General features: G+C 44.8%; 1 protein-coding gene across 2 annotated transcripts in view; it reads right to left on the bottom strand.

Moving 5' to 3' along the window:
- The window catches only part of EMC10 (ER membrane protein complex subunit 10), a 36,417-nt gene extending 11,511 nt beyond the window's left edge, over nt 1-24,906 (bottom strand). Inside the window, exons 1-7 of one of the 2 annotated variants that reach the window (XM_077457195.1) lie at nt 24,723-24,906; nt 21,564-21,630; nt 19,804-19,916; nt 19,032-19,130; nt 11,482-11,663; nt 11,295-11,388; nt 8,236-8,326 (exon numbers count right to left, since the gene is read on the bottom strand). In XM_077457195.1, the coding sequence (XP_077313321.1) occupies nt 8,237-8,326; nt 11,295-11,388; nt 11,482-11,663; nt 19,032-19,130; nt 19,804-19,916; nt 21,564-21,630; nt 24,723-24,875 (798 nt within the window). In that variant the 5' untranslated portion in view covers nt 24,876-24,906 and the 3' untranslated portion in view covers nt 8,236. The remainder of the gene's footprint in view (nt 1-8,235; nt 8,327-11,294; nt 11,389-11,481; nt 11,664-19,031; nt 19,131-19,803; nt 19,917-21,563; nt 21,631-24,722) is intronic. The other variant, XM_077457194.1, reaches the window with a different exon arrangement.
- Nucleotides 24,907-25,518: the final 612 nt, after the last annotated feature.

Below are 25,518 nucleotides of genomic sequence, written 5' to 3'. Positions count from 1 at the left end.
GTATCCCAGTGTTAACCCCTTCCCTGCCAGTGTTATTTATACATTGAACAGTGCATTTTTTTCAGTACTGATCACTATATCACTGGTCCCCAAAAAGTGTCATTTGGGGTCAGATTTGTCCACCGCAATAAAAATTAAATAAAAAAATACATGCAGATCGCATATTATATAACCTGTTTCCCCGAAAATAAGACCTAGCATATTTATCGGTGATGGCTGCAATATAAGCCCTACAGTCCTTGTAGGTCATATTTTCAGGGAAACGGTGTGTGTGAGGAGGAAGCACTGCTTTAATCACTCCTCCGCTTTGGAGTAGGTACATAGTTATGACAGGTACCTGCTTTCAATTGTGCCAAGGCAAAGTGAGCAGGAGAGGCACGGTGCCCACAAGTTAAGTGATAGAAAGAAGTGATGCTTTCGGTGGCCACATCATTGGATCCTGGGACAGGTGAGGGTGTCCATTAAAAAAGTCAGCAGCTACACTTTTTGTAGCTGCTGACTTTTAATAAACAAAAAAAACAAAAACAAAATACAAGGTATAGGCATCAGGTAGGAACAGGGGGTTGTTAAGTCAGGTCAGGTCAGGGAGCAAAAAATGATAAATACACTTTGTTTTATGGAGCACTTATCCTTCATCATATACAAGCAATGTGTCATATCTCATCTATTTCTGTGTATATTCTCAGTCCCTCTGTCTACTAGCACATAAAAGAAATCTCTTTACAAAATGTTTATTTGCAGCAGATACGAGCAGAGTGGATTGTTTCCTGTGCAGTAAAATACATAAGATTTCTGGAATTCTTCCAAAATAATTAGTGACAGCTCCTCTATTTGCCACCTGAAAAAGGTGCAGTTCAGTAATAAAGTAATAAACTTTTAGGTTTTGTAAATGAGGCAATGTCTTTGTCCAAGACATCTCTGACTTTAGCAGAATTGGGTGTAGATTACACACCTATCGCCTTTGAAAGATCTTTGTCAAAACATAAAGCCATGGGCTGGGCCAGTTAATGGTTAATAGAAAATTGGCTATAAAATAAATATTTATACAGGATGGCAGAACCTCCTCTCATTATAAACCGATCACACAGCGAGTGCCCGTCCACACTCGTGCGCTGAAAATTCGCAACAAATTAGGCGTGGATGCTGCCCCGCATCAAAATTACACCCTTTTCATGTTTATCGCTGCGGGTGTGTATGTTAACGCCAGCCCAAAGTCGGTTCGCAAAATGCAATGCGATTTGATTAGGCTGTACCAGTCTAAAAAAAAGAAAAAAAAATTAAAAATAAAAGAAGACTGCTGTGTTAATGCTAGCGAGAGATGGCATCATACATGTCATTTTAAGCCTTTTACTCACACTTTTAAATTATTATTATTTTTTTAACTGTACGCCTACAGTTCAACTTTAAAATTTAGACCTACCTTTTTATTTCTTAAAGTGGTTGTATACTCAGTTTTTTAACTTTTACCTACAGGAAAGCCTATAATAAGGCTTACCTGTAGGTAAAAAAAAAAAAAAAAATATCTCCTAAACCTGTACGGTTTAGGAGATATTCCCCTCGGTATGCGCCGCTGACTGCAGCGGCGCATGCGCACAAGGGGATTCTCGGCCTGAAAATCCGGCAGTGGCCAGCCGGAATGAAATCTCCCGCGCGCATGCGCGGGAGTGACGATATCGCGGCTCCGGCCACTCACAGCGCCGGAGCCGCGATACCCGGAAGAATCGGGCCAGATGTCGGGGCCTCGTTCTAAGGTAAGTATTTCATAATGAGCTAGTATGCGGTGCATACTAGCTCATTATGCCTTTTGCTTTGCAGGTTTAAAAAAATAAAAATAAAATGTGCGGGTTTACTACCGCTTTAAGGCTCCTGTAAGATAGTTTCATTATCTATTGATCCAACCAGAATGTCCAATATTTTTCCACTTATTTAAACAGAGTGACAACACTGGCGCCTCTGCTGACCTTGTCCTCTGTTCCTTTTTGGAGGCAAAAACCATTTATCCTACTCTATGGACTGTATAGCTAAATATGTAGTTTCATATGAACTTTAAGTATAGAGCTTTAATATGTGTAAATCTAGCCTGTATCTTTTTTCTACTGTAAAGCACCTGGTGATCCTTCTAGTTAATCCTGGTTTCTCTTTCAAGCGGTTACTAAAGAAACTGAACTTTGATTTTCCAACAGTGCTACAAGAGCTGCAATTTCCGACATTAAATAATCACGAAAGATCAACATGACAGGCTCTGCTGCTTGTGTACCATTGACTAGCAGCTTTACATCGCCATCTAATGGCAAGCTACGTTTACAGCACACCTGAAACCAAAACCCAAAACAGCTTGAACTGCAGTCTCAACCAGGAGCCATGTTCTTGAAGAATACGTAACACAACATTTGATATTCCTGACACGCGACTGGTGCATTGTTTTGTTTTACAAGGTGAGGGTTCACATATACTTTAAATCATACTACTTCAGTACATACCTTAGCTACAACCTTTTCACTGTCATCTCCCAACATCCCACTGTTTTCTGTGACAGTCAGTGTAAAACAGCTGTACTGCCCTTTCCAAAATGCTAATTTATTTGATGCTTAAAAAGCTAAAGTTCACCTTTTAACAAAAAATAATAAGTGCACATTTTTTTGCAGGTAAGAAAAATATGCAATTATTTTTTGTTTCTGGAGCTTCTAAAGCATTGTGCCAGTGATCAGCAGATTGCTGATGCCATGCAGGTCTCCTGCAGACCTATCTGTGTTCCCGTGATCTCTTTGTACTGCACAGTTGGAGCGCGCTATGTATTGTTCATGCACCCTGCATCTCCCATTCTCAAAGGGAGATGCTTCTCTATGGGGGGGGGGTCACAATGGTAGTCCAGTCACCTCACTTTCATTAAGAGTCCCATAACTCTTGCACTCTTAGGCCGCGTACACACGGGCGGATTGTCTGGCCAACTAAGTTCATCAGACAATCCGACAGACAGTCCGTTCAAAATTTGCATGAACGGACTTGACCACACACGATGAGCAGACAGTCCGCTGAAAGCGTGTGCGATGACGTGTACAGCACGTACGACGGGACTAGAAAAACGATGTCCTATACACTGCAATGCAACCTTCGGCCGTGTAAATCCTTTCTGAGCATGCGCCATACTTAGTCCGTCCAACTTGCCTACACACGAGCGGACTGTCCGCTGAAACCAAGTTTGGACGGACAAAACCAAGTTTGAACGGACTGTCTTACGGAAATTCCGTAAGACTTTGTTCGTCAGATTGTCCGCTGAAAAAGTCCGCTGAAGCCCACACACGAGCGGATTGTCCGCTGAAACACGGTTCAGCGGACTAAGTTGGACAGACAATCCGCCCGTGTGTACGCGGCCTTAAACTCCTTTAAGGCTCTCTGAGATTGGAGGCAATATATTCTGCAAACAGATTATGCATGGCCAGAAAATCAGCGATGTTCATGTAGAGATCAACTCCCAGAAAAGTGCGACTTTTGCAGGGGTATGGAAATACAGAACAGCGCACGAAGAGGCAAACTATAAAAAGGATACTGTGCTTATAGCAAGAGCCTCTATCTCCAATTATTTTGTTTCTGTGTTAGAACTTCATGATTCCGGTTGCACTTTAAGGCTGGGTTCACACTAGAGATCGCATCGGATCACAGCAGGAGTCCTGTTCGTCTACATTCACCTTTTCAGCTCCGATTTCAGCCCAAATTTTGGGCTGAATTTGGACCTGAAACAGACCAAAAAGTAGCACAGGACTCCTGTGCAATTCGCACCAGAGATGTGTGAACCCATGCCATAGAGAGCTGGTCACACGCAACCTAAAGTTAAAAAAAAAAAAAAAAAGGTTCTCCCTTGCAGTAGGGCTGTGTCCACACTATAAAGGGTTAATTGCTCATTTATTGTCTAGGGTAGAAATAAAAAGGGAGATGCATCTAGCTGGATCCTCCTCACACAAGATCGGTCCCTATAGCTCTTGCATCCCTGCACTCTCCATAGACCTGCTCTGGACATGAGGACTTCGAGAACAGTCAATTGCTGGATTGTGGGGGAATGCAGGATCAGGTGGCTTTCTCCTCTCCCCTGGGCAATAACAGCACAGCTTAACTGCAATTTTTTTTTTTTTTTTGCTTTAAACTACCATGCTTCCTCTAGTGCCGCAGAGTGGCTACCTCCCACCCAGGAACAGAAAATTTGCTATTCACAGAATTACAAAAATAAATAAATCCTAGCAAAAAAGAAAAATAATGCAAATACCTGATCTAAGGACGGGTAAGCTACAATCGCCCCATGCTTGCCTCTAGAACTTCTCATCCCCTGGACTCCCCAACTGTATCTGTCCAGTTATCTCCTACTCTTTCCATCATTAGAATATTTATTAAAACCTCTCTTCAAGAAACCAATTCCGCATCTACCCATCAACTGGGCTTCTACTTTCTCCATCATCCGATCCCCAAATTATTACTTTATTGCGGTAATGTCTAACCTTGGCAGCCCAGATGTTTTAGAACTATATTTCCCACGATGCTCATGCACTCTGCAGTGTAGTTGAGCATCATGGGAAAATTAGTTCCACAACATCTGGGATGCCGATGTTTTCCATAACTACGGCTTATTGTATCACTTGCTCCTCCCTTTTAAAGCTCCTCCTAAGAGCAGGACCCCTTCTAAACCTTTTTACTTTATTTTTATTGTAACCATATTGTCTCCCTTTGTATTGAAAGGCATAAGCACCCTTGGCACAATCTTGAAAGATAACCACACTAGTATAAATTGATTATTTATACCACTGCATCTATCATACTTCTAATATTTAAATACTTCAGACCAGCACACTGCATTTGCTTTCCATACAAAAGTGGAATTTCAGTGACTGAGGACCAAAACATCCATCCTAATCATCACCTAGTCATTTATGTTTTTTTCACACCACCTGTGTTAACCCCATCAGAAACTATACTATTTATTGCACAGAATACACAGATGCCAACAGAATGATTGGTTTATTCAGTGAAAATCTTTAGCAAGGGAAATATAGGCCACTGCTGACCTAGCTTAGGTTTGAGGAAGGGGGGGGGGCGTAGCCCCGAAACGCATCAGGTTTTACCCCTTGATGTGTTCCAGCCCGTGTCTTTACTAGTATACACTGTGTGGTTTTATAGCTCATTGGGAGTTGGACTTTGTGGGTACCCATTTTTTACTATTTCGATAACCTCTTGCTGATCAGCCGCCATCATACTGCAGCAGGCCGGCACGATCCGCGAACCGCTGTAGCTATAGGTCGGTCCCTTTAAGTGGGATAGCAGGAGTGCGTACGCTGCAATGGGGGGGCGAGGTTGACGATGCTTGTGACCGGCGGGCGCGAGCACGAAATGCAGAAAAGGAGACGTGATCCCTGTTCTGTGAGGAGACAGATTGTGAGTTCCTAATGGCTAGGAATTACGATATGCAATTTCCTCTAGGTCAGTCCCCTCCCCCTACAGTTAGAAACACAAGTAACCCCTCAATCGCCCCCTAGTGCTAACCCCTTCCCTGCCAGCGACATTTTTACAGTAATCGGTGCATTTGTATAGCATTGATAGCTGTATAAATGGCAATGGTCCCAAAAATCGCAGATCACCGCCATTACTAGTAAAGGAAAAAAATAAAGAAAAATGCCATAAATCTATCTCCCATTTTGTAGATGCTATAACTTTTGTGCAAACCAATCAATATACACTTATTGTGATTTTATTACCAAAAATATGCAGAAGAATACATATTGGCCTAAACTGAAAAAAAAAAAAAAAAAAAAAAAAAAAAAAAAAAAAAAAGGATATTATAGCAAAAAGTACAAAATATTTTTTTTTTCTTCAAAATTGATGCTTTTTTTGTTTATAGTGCAAAAAATTAAAACCGCAGAGATGATCAAATACCACTAAAAGAAAGCTCTATTTGTGGAGAAAAAAAAAAAAAAAAAAAAGGATGTAAATTTTGTTTGGATACAAAGTCGCGCAACTGCGCAATTGTCAGTTAAAGTGACCCAGTGTCTAATCGAAAATGGCCTGGTCATTCAGCAGCCAAATCTTCTGGGGCGGAAGTGGTTAGATGTCATTGTGTGTGCACGTGTCTTCCATTTTGCTACTAGTTGCCCGGTTCATAAAGCTTTGAGTTACTGACCTGCAACAAACCTGTAGTAATTTCAACAGGAACGCTGATCTGCATGCTAGAGCCAGGTCAATGACTTGGAAAGAATAAAAGCCATTTGATCAGTGATGGCGAACCTTAGCACCCCAGATGTTTTGGAACTACACTTTCCATGATTCTCAACTACACTGAAGAGAGCATAAGCAGCATGGGAAATGTAGTTCCAAAACATCTGGGGTGCCAAGGTTCACCATTACTGCTATAGAGCCACACATGTGGGCGTATACACAGTTTTAAATGACAGCCCACTCACTAGATCAGGGGTCTCAAACTGGTGGCCCTCCAGCCGTTGCCAAACTACAAGTCCCATCATACCTCTGCCTGTGAGAGTCATGCTTGTAACTGTCAGCCTTGCAATGCCTCATGGGACTTGTAGTTTTGCAATAGCTGGAGGGCTGCCAGTTTGAGACCCCTGAACTAGATTAACACAATGGGGATGGGATATTACATGTAGCTTGATGGAGGCTTCACCTCCCTTTTATTCTAAGACACATGCTGGAGGGGCATGACACAGCCTGTGACTGGCAGAAATCCACCCGAACCATGTTACTCCCAAAAAATAAAGATTTAATTTCAAATATATATTTGTAGGACAATTTAAAAACAGTTCGATACTACATTTTTAATTTCTAACCTGTAAAAGCAAGGCTTTTTTTTTTTATGTTGAACATGTGACTAGCAGCAGTGGGCAGAGGACTAGAAGCTCCTCCTGCTTTATGTCAGCAGACAGACTTGGAAAGAGCTAGCTCTTGTGACAGCTGTATATAGATTAGGAAAAGGGTACTTAATTCTTTTTTTAATAATTACAGTACCATCATCCACACACAGAAATAGAGGGGACAATGTAAATAAAGTGTGTGTTTAGTATTACTTTAGGGGCTCATGCCCATGGCCGCAGAGGGCTGCACACCATTAAGGTCCCTTTCACACGATCGGCCTGCTCGAAACCACCTGTCCGTTTTTAAGGCAGATCTGAGCAGGCTACCCATTGACTTCTATGGGCAGGGGGATGTCAGTAAGTGGAGATGTGTCCGCTGACACCCGCCTGCCATCTGATCAGACAAGATCTGCTCAAAGAAGAAGATAGATGGCGATACATTTGCCATCTGTCCAGCGGATCGGATTGAAAACACACCGGCTGTCCATTTTCATGCGCTCTCCCCATAGAGAACAGCGGCGCTCTGCAGTGAGCAGAGATGTACCTGCCATCCGCCTGCTCAGTGGGGATCAATGGGTCAATCCAGAGGATCCACCGCGTGTGAAAAGGGCCTAAGAGTATTTCTGCACCCAGGAGTCTTAAGTGCTCTCATACAGTGGTGACCATTAACCTTTACAAGCCAGATGCCGTAGCTATAGGCAGGTAACCACATATCCGAATGGTTACACACTTTTAGGGACAGATAACCTTTCCTGGATGCAAACAGTCTGCTTTAAGGACCAATATTGCATCGCTGTTTGAGTGTAACCAAATTGGATGTACTGTTACAGAAGTTCACCTGTGGCATCTGCCAGCCTTTCACTGATTTGTACAGGCTGCTGGCCCCAGCTGTACTCGAGCAGTGACTCACAGGTGCAGAAATAGGCTCCTTCCTTGACGATGTATAGCCCATGAACCTTAACAAGGCAGCAACCACATTTTAACTTAAACATCTTATGCTGAAGGACCCAGAACAGTGACAGGCAGCTTCAGTTTTTGTTCAAGGTTGACTGCCCTGTCAATCATAGGCCAAAGCCTTGAAAAAAAACTAAAAAGTGCTGAACTCATGATGCTACAAAATCCCTACAATTTCCCAGCATGACCCACCTTCTTGTCCCAGTGATGATGCAGCAAGTGCAAAAAAAGCTCCCTGCTATGACATCATACATCCGAGGAAAAGCACATGAACTGCCCACAGAAGCTGGAGACATATGCTCAATTACTTAATGTTGGCCCTTGTTAATGTTTAGTCATCATTTGTATTTGTTTAGTCTCAGAGCTCAGAGAAAATAAAGTGCAAGTAGAGAGAGTAGCGTTAGAGAAGAAGTAGAGCTTATGTCAAGTAAATTACTTCAATTCCTTAGGCCTGCTGTGCCGGCTCCCGGAGGTTTCATTGAATTGGTTAACATTAGCAACATTGCCCCTCCTAGAATTATATGCCACTGTGAGGATGAAGAGATAAAAACAGACATCACTAATAACCCTAGACACATGACATGTGAAGGAGGCTAAAGCATAGATCTCGTACACTAAAGCACCTAAAGAGAGCATTTGGCTGGCAGAAAGATATAAACGTTGTATTGCATCAAAGGGCTCAATACAATACAGATGGCTCAGGGAATACTTAGCCTTTTCTTTTGCTGTGGAAATGAATGGTTTATTACAAAAGAAATGTGTAAGAGACTGTCAACCATATGTGCATAATCATTGTAAATTATGTATTATATATATAAAAAAAAAAAAAAAAAAAAAAAAAAAAAAAAAAAGGGGAAGAGTAGTGTCCGATTTATCCGTAGTTGCCAAAAGATTCTCAGGGCTTGTTTATACTATATGCAGTTGAACAGGTTTTAAAATACAGTAAGAATGCATATGCAAGGAAAAATTCAGGTAATTCAAACAAGACTAGTTTACACAATTGCAGTGCTTCATGTGCATTTAAAGCATGGTCCTTTTTTCGCACTGGAGCGCAAATAAATGTATTGCAAATGCATTTGATTGCAACTCGGTAAAAGAAAAAAATAAATGAAAAACACACACCAAAAACCTCAAACATTACAAAAACTTATGTAAAACGCTTATGCAGGACTGTATAACGAATGCGAGGATTGTGGTGTAAACAAGCTCCAGCTGCCATTTTTCTAGCGTAGATTGAAAAACGATCTTAGAGCAGAACTGAAAGAGACACAAATTGCATGCAGGCTTTTTATTACAGAAAAGGAATGTATACTGAGCTGCACGTTCTTAGATCAGTGTACATTCTCAACACACCTTGGTTCAGGAATAAAAACTCCTGTGTGCATGTGCAGGAGTGTCAGCCAATCAAGATGGATGGAGACACATCACCTGCAAAAATCCAAGGGGGAGAGGGAGACGATGTCAGATATTGAAGGGGGGGGGAGGAGGCTTCATGGATATTTGCAGACCTTTGCTCTGCTTTAAAATGTAAAGCTCCAGGAAAAAATAAAAAATGAAAGGAATGGGAATCTGTGCTGAGAGCGCATTTAGGCAGCCTGCTGACCTCTACAAGCCTGGAACAAGTATGCATATAATCTTCATGCATGTTCCAGGTCAGTGTCTCAAACTGAAGTTAAAGACAGCCAGGCAACTAGAACTCTTTAGAAAGAGTCCAGCAATAGTACAACCTACATGCTCTATACTTCATATTTACATTCAAGCACTGCTGTAATGCTCCACGCTACCTTTTGTTGGTAATCTGCTGATCTGGGAATGCATTTTGCTGCAATGAAAGATAGGTATTCCTAAATGCACCACCCACTAAAGGCCTCTAATCTCTTATATGCAGAAATCCTAATGTATGAATGTGTCAGAACAAAGTTTAAAAAGGGGCTACATGCATGAAAAAGCAGATCTAGCAATTTCAAATGTCAGGAGCTTTTTAAAAAGGAGTTGAAAAGGCAGAAGGTTTTTATATCTTGATGCATTAAGATAAAAAAAAAAAATAAATAACTGTAGCAGCCCCCCCAGCAACCCCCTAATTACTTAGCCAAATCCCATCTCTCTCCAGAGACTCTCCTCCCGATTGGCTTAAACACAGCAGCAGCGCCATTGGCTACCGTGGCTGTCAAAAATCAGCTAGCCAATCAGGGGAAAGAAGGGGCGGGGCTCCGTGTCTGAATGGATACACGGAGCTGTGACTCTGCTCTGGTGCCCCCATAGCAAGCTCCTTGCTGTGGGAGCCCTTGACAAATCACTTTAAAATCTCACAGCAGTTGTTTGCAAAGGACTCACATGAAGAAGATCAACAAAGCCCCACCCAAGGTACGTCATATGACATCCTGGACTTCGAGATATCTCTTTTGGCTGGCAATTCCCCGCCCCATAAAAACTATCATAGCAGCAGTTCAGCCCCAACGCCCTCCAATGCTTCTACCGCCTTACCCGGAATCCACATTATTGTGTCATGTCTGGCCTGGCAGAAGTAAACATTGACAAGGACTCGTCTGGAAAGTCAGGTTGTTTATTTTTTCTTTTGATTTCAGTCATTCCTGCCTGGAGAAGAGATGGGGTCTTAGAGACCCCCAATCTCTCCGTACAGAGGACCTGTCATGCACTATTCCTATTACAAGGGATGTTTACATTCCTTGTAATAGGAATAAAAAAAAAAGTAATAAAAAAATAAAAATTAAAAATAAACGTTGCACAAATGCCGTGACATATAAAGTTGAAACGGCCCCCCATTTTGTTCCCTAGGGTCTCTGTTTAAAAAAAAAAAAAAAAAAAAAGAAAATAGAAAGTTTGGGGGTTCCGAGTAATTTATTTTTTTCCTTTTTGAAAAAGATTTTTACATGTAGGAGTAAAGTGCCAGAATTGGCCCGGATGGGAAGTGGTTAAGCAATATTTCAGTCTTTAGTGCAACTGCAATGTTAAAAAAAAAAAAAAAAAAAAAAATCACCAGCTCAGTGATAGTTTTACTTGTCGCCTGAAAACATTCTTTCTAATGGCAGCCAAGGACAACCCCTCCACTATTCATTCCCTACAGTCTTTATACAATTGTTTTGTCTGATAAAAAGATGAACTGTAATTTCTTATGATATGCAATTACTGATCAACAGTTTTTTTTTTTAACTCACACTGGGGGAATGAAAAGCTCAAATGTGAGACCATATACAACATGAGCAAAGCACTCACTTTCTCCAGATCATAGTTTTGTGAGCCCCAATGTGCGTATCCAATGAAATCAAACAAGCTTATTTTAATTTGTATAAAGAGTGCAAATTGTGCAAATCAGCCAATTATTCTTTTGGCTATAGCAAAGCAAAATCTAACAGATGAACTGTAATTGGTTACTATGGATCTCAGTGCTTTTTCCATCATACCTGCCCTTCTCACTGCCTTTTTTCAGGCTAGTAATGTATATCATGTATATTTATGAAGAACAAAAATACTTACATATTTAGCAAAAAAAGATTTCTGTTCTTGTGGATTTTTTGCTTTCTGGGCTTGTTCCATTTCCATGCGCTCTATGAAAGCTGCAGTTTCAGGTCTGAAAATAAATAATAACAAATTTATAATCTAACAGAGCAAATAAAACTACAGAAAATAAAACACAACAGACCAATTGGAGATGGGAACTTACACTGCTGCTGGAACAGGCTGGTGTATATAGACAGTGGTATTAAACTGCTCCAGATCCACATCCTCCACTTCTGCACCATTGCAGGACCCTGGAAAGGTGACTATGGAAACGCCTACAATATTCCCAGAAATATCTGTGTGAACTGTGATTTGATCTGAGAGATGAGATTCAACCATGGAGCACTGCAATGAAATGAAAAAAAAAAACTGCCACCATGACATAGGCTGGTAAAGTGGCCTTGTCCCTTTAAGAGCTTTGGGCGGAAGTGACGTTTTGATGTTGCTTCCGCCCTGCAATGGTATGTAGATGGGGGGGACCCCCATCTTCCCCTCACTTATCGCCACACCTAACGGAGAAGGACCCGAACGTCACCACCGGTGTTTCAGAAGATTAGTCGACCCGTCAGAATGTGTAACGAAAGTGACGTTTAGTTGCCGCCATCTTGCTACACCTCGCACTCCTCTACAGTAAGGATATACTGAGAAGGATGAAAGCGGACATCTTGTTACACCCACCCAAGTTTTGCATTTTACACTTATTTTTAAGAGGAAAGTGAGTTTATATAGTGAAAGACCAAGTTAGACTTACCGGTAACTTGTTTTCCAGAAGTCTTTCAGGACAGCACCTGAGAGATAGCGACTCCACCCTCCTCGTTAGGAAACACCTTCTTCCTCCAGACTTTAAAGGGAGGCGCCTCCCTACCACACATCAGTTGTAGAAGAGAACCTCCGGCCCCGGCTGGAACACATAAACACATACGTTAGTCACAGCGTAGCATAATATAATACCATAGGGCGGGATGCTTGCTGTCCTGAAAGACTTCTGGAAAACAAGTTACCGGTAAGTCTAACTTGGTCTTTCCCAAGGCGTCTTTCAGGACAGCACCTGAGAGGATAACAGAGACTTACCCCTTAGGGCGGGACAACAGCTTGCAGGACCTTTCTGCCAAACGCCTGATCGCTGGCAGAAGTGAGATCCAGTCTATAATGTTTCACAAATGTGTGAAAACTCGACCATGTCGCCGCCTTGCAGATCTGCTCCGGGGTGGCACCAGCTCTCTCTGCCCACGTAGACGCCAGAGCCCTGGTTGAGTGTGCACAAATTTCTGCTGGAGGAGATAACCCTGCCTGGGAATATGCCTCCGAGATAGCTAATTTCAGCCATCTAGCTAAAGTAACTTTAGAAGCTTGAAAACCCTTTTTTCTTCCTGAGAAGAGTACAAACAGTGAATCTGAACGCCTGAAGGACTCCGTCCTTTCTAAATAACTCAGCAGAGTCCTCCTGACGTCCAAAGTATGGAAAAAAGTCTCCTTATTTCCTTTGGGGTTAACACAAAAGGTTGGCAGTACTATGTCCTGTATACGGTTCTGCACTGAAGCTACCTTCGGTAAGAACTTTGCGTCTGTTCTAAGAATAACTCTGTCAGGAAAAATGGAAAGATATGGTTCTTTAACTGACAGAGCATTTAGCTCACTGATCCTGCGTGCAGAGACAATGGCAATCAGAAAAACGGTTTTTAATGTGAGAAACCTAAGGGAAGCCTCCACAAGAGGCTCAAAAGGCCCTTTTGTTAGAGACTGTAGGACTACCGACAAATCCCATCTAGGAAAAACCTTAACAGGAGCTGGCCTAGATCTTTTAAGTGCTCTAAAGAATCTGATCACCAGCGGATCTGAGGCCACAGATTTTTCTAAGAACACTGTCAGGGCTGCTACCTGCACCTTCAGGGTACTAACTGCCAGTCCCTTGTCTGCTCCATCCTGTAAAAACTCCAAGATGGAGACAAGGCTCCCTGTCACCTGGGCGGCTGACAAACACCAAGTTTTATAACGCTTCCAGACCTTAGAATAAATGGCCCTCGTAACCCTTTTCCTACTTGCTAAAAGGGTCGAGATTAAACGGTTGGAAAACCCCTTGCTCCTAAGGAGCTGCCTTTCAGAAACCAGGCCGTGAGGGCCAGGCTGGCCACTCCTGGATGGTTCACTGGGCCCTGCAACAACAGATCGTGTCTGAGGGGCAGACGCCAACAAGGCTTGATTGCCAGGCCTAGAACTGTCGAAAACCAAGCCCTTTTTGGCCAAAAGGGCGTGATTAGAATAACTGGCACCTTCTCCCTCTGAATTTTTCTTAAAATTAACGGGATTAACTGAAATGGGGGGAAAGCATAACAAAGACGAAATTCCCATGGATAAGCTAGCGCATCTGTGCCCAGCGAGCCATCGCGACTGTCCAGGGAAAAGAACTGGGGAACCTGGGCGTTCACCCTTGAGGCGAACAGGTCTACCTCTGGTAAACCCCCATTTTCCGGCAATCATTGTGAATACCTCCGGGTTTAGAGACCATTCCGCTTCCCGAATAGCGTTTCTGCTTAGGAAGTCCGCTACCCTGTTTAGATCCCCTTTTAGGTGGACTGCTGATAGGGATAACAAATGTTTTTCCGCCCACCGAAGAATCTCCATGGCCAGTACCTGAAGCGACCTGCTTCTTGTACCCCCCTGTCTGTTTAAATAAGCCACTGCCGTGGCATTGTCTGTTAGGACCTGGACGTGATGGGACTGAAGCTCCTGAACAAACAATTCCAGAGCTAAGGCAATCGCCTTGAGCTCTCTCCAGTTTGAGGACCTTACTGTCTCCTCTTTGGCCCAGGACCCCTGAGTGAAACGTGTTCCTAGATGGGCTCCCCACCCCTAGGAACTGGCGTCGTTTGTTAGTCTTTTCCCGACTGGAAAAGCCCAGACTAACCCTTCCGATAAGACATCCTGTCTTTTCCACCACCATAGGGCCCTTTTTACCTGGGTTGACACTCTCACCTCTGCCTCTAGGGATGCCACTGTGTGATCCCAAGATCTTAGAAGGAAAGCCTGCAGACATCTGAAATGCATTCTTGCCCACTGGACTGCTGGCATTGCTGAAGTCAGAACCCCCAAAGCTGACATAACCTGTCTTACTGTCAGATTTTGGCTGGTCTGTAATAAAGACACTGCACCGGAAATCCTGTCCCTTTTGTCTAAGGGAAGGAAGATCTTTTGCTCCGCCGAATTTATCAGAAACCCTAAAAACCGAATCTCCTGAGATGGGTTTAGGGACGACTTTTGGAGGTTCAAAATCCAACCCAACGCCTCCAGATGGCTGCGAGCTTTGCCTAGATTGGTCTGCAATTCCTCGCTGGATGGGGCGAAAAACAGCAGATCGTCTAAATAAGGAATAACTGCGATTCCCTGGAGACGCAGTGGCGCTAAAGCTTCTGCCATTATTTTGGTAAAAATTCGTGGGAGATGATGACAGGCCGAAGGGTAGGGCCCTGAACTGGAGATGATGAACCACACCCCCCAACCTCACCGCCAGCCTGAGAAACTTCTGAGACTGGGGAGAGATCGGAACATGTAGGTATGCGTATTTTAAATCTACTGACGCCATAAAACATCCTGGCGTCAACAGATTTCTGACCGAAAAAATTGAGTCCATTTTGAACTTCCTGTACCTTATGGACTCGTTTAAAGGTTTTAGGTTGAGAATCAACCGAAATCTCCCTGTCGGTTTCTTTACTAGGAAAACATGGGAATAAAACCCCTCCTGCTGTTCTTGCAGGGGTACCTGTACTACTACGCCCTGTTGCACCAGTTCCTCTAGAGAGGACTTCATGGCCAGGGCCCTTACTGGGTCCCGCGGGGTGTTGGTAATCAGGAACCTTTTTGGGGGGTCGTTGACAAACTCGAGTGAGTAACCCTGCGCGAGAATGGTCAGGATAAACTGATTTGAAGTTATCCCTGACCACTGCGGAAGAAATTCTTGTAGTCTTCCGCCCACCCGCAGAGACGAGTCATTGCGATTTTTCAGCCTGTGTAGGAGGACGGAAGAGAATTCCGCCTCTACCCTTCGGCTTCGGGGCGGACCAACTTTTCCTTCTCCCCTGCAACTTGCTGTCCTGATCCTGAGTTTTTTGAGGTCGAAAAAGACGTTTTGGTACCTGCTTTTTCTTTTTGACCGGAAAGGATCTCTTTTTATCGGCTGTCCTGTCAAGAATATTATCGAGGTCAGAGCCGAAGAGCAAGTCTCCTGAAAAGGGTAACCCACACAGCTTATTCTTTATTCTTTCTGCTCTTCTTGCAGCATTAGTTAGAGCTGTTGACCTGGCTGATATCTTAATTGCCTCAGCTGAGGCATCTGCAACATAAGCCACTGCCGTAATCAGGGTAGGAAAAGAATCTAAAATTTCCTGCTTAGGGGAATCTGCGGCTATATGTGACTTTAACTGGTTAATCCAGTATTCTAAGTTTCTGGCTACACACGTTGTGGCCATTGCTGGTTTTAAATTGCTCATAACTGATTGCCATGATCTCTTGAGCAAAAGATCCATGCGTTTGTCCATCGGATCTTTCAAAACTCCCATGTCCTCAAAGGACAGATCCGTGGACCTTGAAACCTGGGAAAAGGCGGCATCCAGTCTGGGCACCTTGTTCCATACTGCTGCAGGGTCCTCCTCGAAAGGAAAACGCCTTTTGTGGGCTTTGGAGAAAAAGGGCTTTTTCTCTGGATCCTGCCATTCTTTCCTAATGGCCTCAGAGATGACCGGATGAACTGGGAATGTTCGGCCCTTAGGCTCATCCAACCCAGCATACATGCGGTCATGGAGTGATAATTCCTTTTTCTCCTCACTTAAACCAAGCGTAGCATGAATGGCTTTAAGGAGCCCATCGACCTCTTCAAGGGACAGTTTGAATTTAGAGGGGGCTACCTCAGAATCCTCCAACTCCTCTTCCGAATCTTTAACGGAAAGAGCAGTGGACTGCTTTTTCCTATCTGAAGGGTCTTCAGGCAGAGATTCTAACACCGGGATTGAGAGAGACCCCTGGGAAGACTCTGAAGTGGAAGGCTGACTAGCAGCCGGGTTTGCTAGTGAGTCACGAAAATTCTGGATCGTGGCGTACAGCTCCTTCTTTACAGAGGCCACCAGATCCTCACATACAGAGGCAGATTCCTCCTTAACTAAAGAAGTAATGCAGGGACTGCATAAGGTTTTCTTCCAATTTTCTCCCAGCTTGGCCCTGCAAGAAGGACATATTTTCTTTGGGTCAGAGCTCTTAGCCTATGAAGAAAAAGACAAAAAAAGGGAAAAAAAACCAGGGAACCCTTAGTGAGACCCAGTCTCAGCTTTGATAGGGATCACCACACAGGTGCACTGAGAAGAAACCAGTCAGCTTCTAGTGCCCAGACAGGCCCCTTGCCACCAGGGGGGAAAAAAGGAGAGAGAGCGAGACCAAACGCCAGGAAATAGGAAAAGAAAGGCAGACTTTAACTGCTGCCTCTTACCTGGGCTTTGCTGGTGCCTGTGCCTGTCCCCACCGCTGCAGACGCTGAATCTTCCATAACAGGTGTGCAGAGATCCACTTGTGGCTAAACGCCGCCTCCGGAGTCACGCCGTGCAGCTGCACCGGACCGGAAGCGGAAATAGGCACCAGCACCTGTCCTCCCTCCTCCCCCCTGCGTCCACGCCGGAAACGACGTTTCAGCTGACCCGATGACCCGCTCTGTCACTTCCGGCGCGACCGCCGAAAAAAAACATGGCGGCGGCACACGCGCGCCGCCGCGCCTACGAACGTGCGGGCCACCGAATCTTCGGCTCTCTCCGAGCACAAGAGGGGAAGAGGAGCCCGCTTGCTACCGCTGACGAGGCGTGGGTAGGTCGGGAGGACAGCGGGTCTCTTAAAGGAGGAAAAAAAGGGAAAGAAGCCTAGTCCCTCAGGAACACCTAAGAGAAACAGACTCCCTCCCAAAAGGTGTTCCCTCCGGGCCGGAGGAAACACAAAAACTGATGTGTGGTAGGGAGGCGCCTCCCTTTAAAGTCTGGAGGAAGAAGGTGTTTCCTAACGAGGAGGGTGGAGTCGCTATCTCTCAGGTGCTGTCCTGAAAGACACCTTGGGAAATACAGGATTTAGAACTCCGTCTGAACGTTTAGATGTTTAATTTTAAAAGCAGCAAACTTCTGTCAGATTAGCAAACCTATCAGATAATCAGGCTTGACACCGCTTTTAAAATTCAACATCTAACCAGTCAGACTGAGTTCTAACTACTGTATTTTACTATATAAACTCACTGTACTGTTAAAAATAAGTGTAAAATGCAAAATTCCGGTGGGTTTAACATGTCAACTTTCTCCCCTTCTCACTGTATCCTTACTGAGAAGGAGTAGCAAGATGGCGGCGACGAAACGTCACTTCCGTTACACATTCTGACGGGTCGTTAAATCTGACGAAACACCAGCGGCTCCCGTAAGAGGCGGCGAGCACCTGGAGAGCAGTGGGGCCCCTCTTCCACCGCAGATAAAAGTGAATGCGGTGAATCTGCTACAGAGATCACTTTTATCTGAAAGCGGACCACACGCTGAAGAAAAGGATACCAAGGTTATGGCAGCTACCTGCTGCCATAACAACGATATCCCTCTTCAAGCAGCCGCCATATGATGGTGGGTGGTCCATAAGTGGTTAACAAAAAAGAGGTCTAGCATATTGGGGACATTTGGAATGGTAGTCCTTCAAATTTGGGAACCCTGGATTGAGTAATCTTATCCATCGTTACATCAGACTAGAATTGTTCACTCATTACTGAAGCTTGGGGTGGTCCCGAATCCATGTTACCCCAAACCCTCTTTTCCCCTTCCCTCCCCCTCTTTACTTTGATTTGGGTTGCACTAAGGACAAGAAGCCCACTCTATGGCTTCAATATATCTTTATTATCCTACTTGGTCTTCCTATTAATCTTTAAAAATTATTATGGCTTTTTTGGGCACCTTGCTATGTTTCGCACTAAGGGAGGTTTATTTTCTTAACCCCTGCATGGGCGAAACGGGCGCTCATTTTGTTGGGTTTTCAAAATCTAAGAAAAATTGTCCCTCAATTCTCCCCATGTCCCTGAGCGCAAGCCACTTGGTCAATAATGTTTTTGTCTTCCTCATTCCACTGATATCTGCTGCACTTTCCCGCACGGCACAGCCTTTTTAGCCAAATTGTTTATATATACAAAGAAGAGAATCCAAAGCGGGCATCACAGCCCTTTTCATTTCTATAAATACACTGTGCTTAGGGCAGCCTCCAGTGGAGTATGGCTTTTTCATAAGAATGAATGGGTCACTCATGTGCACTAAGACAACAACCTGGAACCAATTTTTTATTTTTTTTTATAAAAAGGCTGTGCACGGCGGCATAGTGAAAAATCACTGGATCGGAGAAGAAGAAAAGTATTTGACCAGGAGATTTGCACTCAGGGGGGTGAGCAGATTAAAGAATCACTGTTCCAAAGGTTGTCCAAGCTTACTGAAAGAAAACCTATAAATCAAATACAGAGGCTTTCGTTGACTTACATCTGAGAATATTATTGGTCTGTCTCTGTTTTCATGTCCCTGAACTGGAACAAGCCTACAAAATTAAAAAGTCCAAACCCATGATCTGCATACTTGTTTCACATTCTTGCCCCAAACTGTTGAAATCAGTTAATCTAATCCTTCAGTACAGATTTCATTGAAATTTGACATAGTAACAAAAACAAGAACTTACTGCCCGGACAAATGATGTAACATATTCTGTGGATTCTTCAGAAAGTCCCAGCTTATAAGGGATCCGTATCCTATAGAGTCCATTCAGGTTTGCAATATCCTGGGAATAAATTTATAATGTTTACTTACATGTGTGTGATCACAAAAAAAACTGACCTGCTGGATTCTGATAAACTATTCCATTCTGAGGTGTGCTAAAAGCTAAATAGTGGCACGCATCCTAAAATATCACTGTGCCTAGACACTGCTGTTTTGTAGTCTAATAGCTGTACATCTGCAGTGTGAGAGCTAAGGTACTGCTGCCTCTGACTGCTAGTCTCAGGAGATTTAGAGTGAGATTGGATGAGATAACTATTGTGCTGCTTGTTGTTCTCTTTGCTAGAGAGAAAGCTATATCCGAGGCCCGACAATGCCAGTATATCCCTGTTCAGCGCTTTCTACATTCCTCCTGCTGCTTCTTGATCATGTTCTTCATAGGTCATCAGGGAGCAACACTGATATGAGGAAGCAAAGCCCTGCTCCTCTACCAAGATGGCCACTTCAACACAGTGCAGAATCATGTATGTTAAGTTAGTAATGGGGAAAAGAGAAGCAGCAGGGAGTGTATAAGCAATACTAGGGACTAGTTCTGGCTCTTTTTGGGTGCGACTTCCATAATAAAAAAGTCTTCTTCAGTTCTTGGAGTTTATGAAAACGAATTGCACTGGTTGCTATCGCAAACATTTTTTTAAGGCACTTTGAAACATACATCCCATTGAATTGTAAACACCTACCCTTAATCTGTTCCTCTCATCCTCAGTCAGCTGCTTCTGTAAAATAGAAACACTCTGGTCTATGGAAGGGCTCAAGATCAGCGACCCTCTCTTCTTGAAGTGGATACTGTCATCTAGATCAAAACAAAGGCCCGGGTTATACATTTTATTCTTCAGATCCCTCACATATAAGAAGAGTTATTAAAACGCAAAGACAATAAGGTAATATCAAAGCTGAATACGATTTAAAAAGATTCCATATCGGTTAATTATTTTGTTTTCTTGAAGTGACAAATGTGAGCACCCATAGGTCCCTGTACGAGGTTTTAGTACCCTCTGCTTTGCACAAATGGCAGGCTGTTTCAATTAGGCAAAACACTGACATTTTGTTGTCAGAACTTGCCTCTATACCATGTCTTAACATTTGCTACTGACCCAGCATTTCGATAGGCTGCCTTACTAGCCAGTAGGAATAATTGACAGGTGAGTGGGTAGGGACAAGTTTAGCACCATGATGAAGTGCCAAAGCTTTGCCCAACCAGAATGGTCCAGCATTTTGAACAAGCAGAGGGTACTGAAAGTTGCTGCAGGTACCTGTTGGTGTCGGCACTTCATACTCATCAATGGTATTCCGTGGTCTTAAATGAAAAACTATTAGGTACCTATACTCAAGTGTAATACAACAGACAGCGTATAATAATATTTCTGCTGGCAAGTGTTACAAAAGGGCTAAAACACTTAATGGATATAAATCAACTCTAGTTCCAGCATTGCATCGGCCACTGAAACCTTAGGAGTGCACTTAATTTTGCACTGTTGTGACCCAGAATCAGCTCACAGCGGGCTAAAGCCTCTGGAAGGATTCTGACCATATTCTCGGGATCCACCCAGATGCCCGATTGGCATATGGTTCAGCCTCTGAGCCAGCGGCTGCTGTCCACTCTCCAGTGGTGACTAACAGTCACTGCTCTCTGCTGCAGGAAAACTGAGAACAAGAGCGATCAGTGGCCATGTGATTGATCAGTTTTTGGGTTTAGAGTCAGGTGCAGCATCAAACCAATACTGCTACATGGAGGAGAGTATAGATGTTTGTTATTTGGATTTCCATACTTTTCCTTTAAACATTTGTTCATGCTATCTCTGCCAAATCTAATCTCCAATTCTCCCCTCCTGTACAGATTACATGACCAAATGCCAAGTTTTGGGTCATCAAGGAAGCACGGATCAGCTTTTCCACCACAAAAGTATTTTAATATTTTTGCTTAACTTTATAAAACCCAGCAAAACCGTATATGTATATTATATATAAGAAAGAAAAAGAAAAAAAAAAAAAAAAAACGACATTTGCATGCATTACACAACCCCCAGCGCATGACCGTGTAAAGCAACATCTTCTGATCACTGTCTGTAGGTGGTTTTACACAACAGCTGTGGGTTGGGGAAAGTTTTTACAAAGGCTCTTGATGCTGTAAAGCCCCCTTCTACCCTTGGGCATGGGCCCTAATCTGGGTCAACAGTACTGCATCTACCCCGGGTCCAGTCCACCATCACATACCCCTAAATGTTCTGCCATATAAAGGCTACTATTTTTTAGAAATCACATAGCAGTGATGTTTTGCATTCACTGTAGATGCAGCCATTGTTTAATAGCATTCTTCTATAAGGAATATGTTATCCATCAACAACCACACAGGAGGCAACCTGGCTCCAGCAGTATGTCCAGTCCCAATCTGGAGATAGTGTGGGGAGAGTATTGCAGACAGTCGTGATCACCTGCTTACCAAGTTCAAATGAATGTTCCAATTCGATGTTTGTTCCACAATTTTCAGATTCTCTTCCTTCTCCAATCTGGAAAGAATGAAATTGGATATGAGTCCCAACAAAACACAACTACTGACTCTCCCCCATACAGAAGGAGAATTCAGGATTTTTGGAATGTAGCCTTTGGGTTTCAATAATGGCCAACATCATCTTACCCTTTTAAAGTGAGAGTAAACTCCCATGGACGATTTGTACCTATAGCTAAGCCTATAGTAAGGCTTACTTATAGGTACAGTAAATACCTCCTAAACGTGGGCCGTACAGGAGAGACGTACTTGTAAAGCCGCAGGTGACTTCACAGGCCCATGCCCTCTGAAGGAGCAGCATACCGTGCTTGTAGCTGCTGATTTAATTTTTTTGTTGCTCTGTAGCCCATTTGCTGATGCACGAGGGACCTGGCACCTGCAAATTTATGGGGTTTGCTGCACAAAGACCACTAACAGGGACACTGGAAACTTTCCCAGTCCTTGCACGTGCGCATTTCTGCAGTGCATACGCAAGTGTACTAGGGATCGACCAATAAAGGATTTTTCAGTGCCAATATGATACCAATATTTTAGCCACCTCTCAGGCCGATATTATGTGCCGCTATTCTGTCCATTTAAATTTATTTTTTATTTTATTTTTTTAACACTGTCCTTTTCATTGCTGTCACAAGGAATATAAACATCCCTTGTGACAGTAATAGGCAGCAAAAGGTACTCTTTATGGAGGCACCCCCTCCATAAGATCAGTGCTTATGAATACTTTTTTTTTTTTTTAACTGCCACCTTTAAAATGTCAGTAATCCAGGAAGTGATGTCATGACATCGCTTGCAGGTTACTAGATCCAAGGCCCGAATGAAGCATAGGCTTTGTTTGGGTCTTCGGGCCAACCGGCTGACCTGCCTCCCAGGTCCAGTATAGAGCCCAGACACAGCTATATACCCCCCCCCCCCGGGTCCAGTATAGAGCCCAGACACAGCTATATACCCCCCCGTGTCCAGTATAGAGCCCAGACACAGCTATATACCCCCCCCCCCCCGTGTCCAGTATAGAGCCCAGACACAGCTATATACCCCCCCCCCCCCCGTGTCCAGTATAGAGCCCAGACACAGCTATAAATCTCCCCCCCGTGTCCAGTATAGAGCCCAGACACAGCTATATACCCCCCCCGGGTCCAGTATAGAGCCCAGACACAGCTATATACCCCCCCCCCCCCGGGTCCAGTATAGAGCCCAGACACAGCTATATACCCCCCCCCCCCCGGGTCCAGTATAGAGCCCAGACACAGCTATATACCCCCCCCCCCGGGTCCAGTATAGAGCCCAGACACAGCTATATACCCCCCCCCCCCGGGTCCAGTATAGAGCCCAGACACAGCTATATACCCCCCCCCCCCCGGGTCCAGTATAGAGCCCAGACACAGCTATATACCCCCCCCCCCCCCGGGTCCAGTATAGAGCCCAGACACAGCTATATACCCCCCCCCCCCCCCCGGGTCCAGTATAGAGCCCAGACACAGCTATATACCCCCCCCCCCCCCCGGGTCCAGTATAGAGCCCAGACACAGCTATACCCCCCCGGGTCCAGTATAGAGCCCAGACACAGCTATATACCCCCCCCCCCGGGTCCAGTATAGAGCCCAGGCACAGCTATATACCCCCCCCCCCGGGTCCAGTATAGAGCCCAGACACAGCTATATACCCCCCCCCCGGGTCCAGTATAGAGCCCAGACACAGCTATATACCCCCCCCCCGGGTCCAGTATAGAGCCCAGACACAGCTATATACCCCCCCCCCCCCCGGGTCCAGTATAGAGCCCAGACACAGCTATATACCCCCCCCCCCGGGTCCAGTATAGAGCCCAGACACAGCTATATACCCCCCCCCCCGGGTCCAGTATAGAGCCCAGACACAGCTATATACCCCCCCGGGTCCAGTATAGAGCCCAGACACAGCTATATACCCCCCCGGGTCCAGTATAGAGCCCAGACACAGCTATATACCCCCCCGGGTCCAGTATAGAGCCCAGACACAGCTATATACCCCCCGGGTCCAGTATAGAGCCCAGACACAGCTATATACCCCCCCGGGTCCAGTATAGAGCCCAGACACAGCTATATACCCCCCCGGGTCCAGTATAGAGCCCAGACACAGCTATATACCCCCCCCCCGGGTCCAGTATAGAGCCCAGACACAGCTATATACCCCCCCCCCCCCGGGTCCAGTATAGAGCCCAGACACAGCTATATACCCCCCCCCCCCGGGTCCAGTATAGAGCCCAGACACAGCTATATACCCCCCCCCCCCCGGGTCCAGTATAGAGCCCAGACACCGCTATATACCCCCCCCCCCCGGGTCCAGTATAGAGCCCAGACACCGCTATATACCCCCCTGGGTCCAGTATAGAGCCCAGACACCGCTATATACCCCCCTGGGTCCAGTATAGAGCCCAGACACCGCTATATACCCCCCGGGTCCAGTAAAGAGCCCAGACACCGCTATATACCCCCCGGGTCCAGTATAGAGCCCAGACACCGCTATATACCCCCCGGGTCCAGTATAGAGCCCAGACACCGCTATATACCCCCCGGGTCCAGTATAGAGCCCAGACACCGCTATATAACCCCCCGGTCCAGTATAGAGCCAAGACACCGCTATATACCCCCCAGGTCCAGTATAGAGCCCAGACACTGCTATATACCCCCCGGTTCCAGTATAGAGCCCAGACACCGCTACGTACCTCCCCGGGTCCAGTATAGAGCCCAGACACCGCTATGTACCCCCCGGGTCCAGTACGGAGCCCAGACACCGCTATATACCCCCGGGTCCAGTACGGAGCCCAGACACCGCTATATACCCCCGGGTCCAGTATAGAGCCCAGACACCGCTATATATCCCCGGGTCCAGTATAAAGCCCGGACACCTCTATATACCTCCCAGGTCCAATATAGAGCCCGGACACCGCTATATACCTCCCAGGTCCAGTATAGAGCCCGGACATTGCTATATACCTCCCAGGTCCAGTATAGAGCCCGGACATTGCTATATACCTCCCAGGTCCAGTATAGAGCCCGGACACCGCTATATACCTCCCAGGTCCAGTATAGAGCTAGCCAGTCATTGACAGCTCCTTACCTTTACTCTGCACACATTAGCCCGAGTACCAGCCGGGAGTAATAAAGAGACAATGAGAGACAGAAGCACACCGTGCCCAAACAACCGGGCCATTGCCCTTCCAGATAAAGACCATGTATTAATGTCACTTCGTCCCACCGCACAGGACGCCATGACAGTCGAAGACGGAAATTACATAACGCATGCGCATCCGTCGCCAAATGGACTGTACCAAATCAACACTGGGAGGGTCGAGATTTTCATCTTTTTTTTTTTTTCTCTTGCTACCATTCCTGTGTCGAAATCTTTCCTCAACGTAATTAATACCTTTACAAACTGGCAATTCGTGTTAATTGCTGGCATAGGTTAAGTCACAGAGCAAAGTACAGAATGGAGTATACCACGTGAATGGCATAGTAAACGAAGGGAGAACCTTGCGAGTCAAGCCTCGGTGCGACTGACCAATCAGAAAGTAAATAGCTGGGCTGGCTAGCTGGTGCGGCTGCATCTTAATCGACCTTCAACTACTCCTGTCTGGAACAGATTTTTTTTCGATAGCAATAACATTATTAAAAGGCAAAAAAGCAAAACAGTACAGAAATATCAAAGCTGAAAATGCTTTAATGAGACTCCATACTTGTTAGTGTAATTTGGTATGTGATAAATACAGACACCCAGGGGCCTCTGCGCGTACCTGCAGCAGTTTTAAAACAGAAGTAAATTCAGACAAATAATTTCTTATTCTGTCTCCTTCCTCTAACAAAAATGCAAAATTTTTCCTTATTTTTACCATTTTACTTCTTTCTGGGCTTCGGGC

Source organism: Lithobates pipiens, unplaced genomic scaffold, assembly GCF_037356315.1.
Source record: "Lithobates pipiens isolate NorthernLeopardFrog02 unplaced genomic scaffold, aLitPip1_a1.2 Scaffold_27, whole genome shotgun sequence".
Taxonomy (NCBI): domain Eukaryota; kingdom Metazoa; phylum Chordata; class Amphibia; order Anura; family Ranidae; genus Lithobates; species Lithobates pipiens.
The sequence above is the reverse complement of the archived record's forward strand: the minus strand, read 5'-3'. Positions and strand labels throughout refer to the sequence as shown.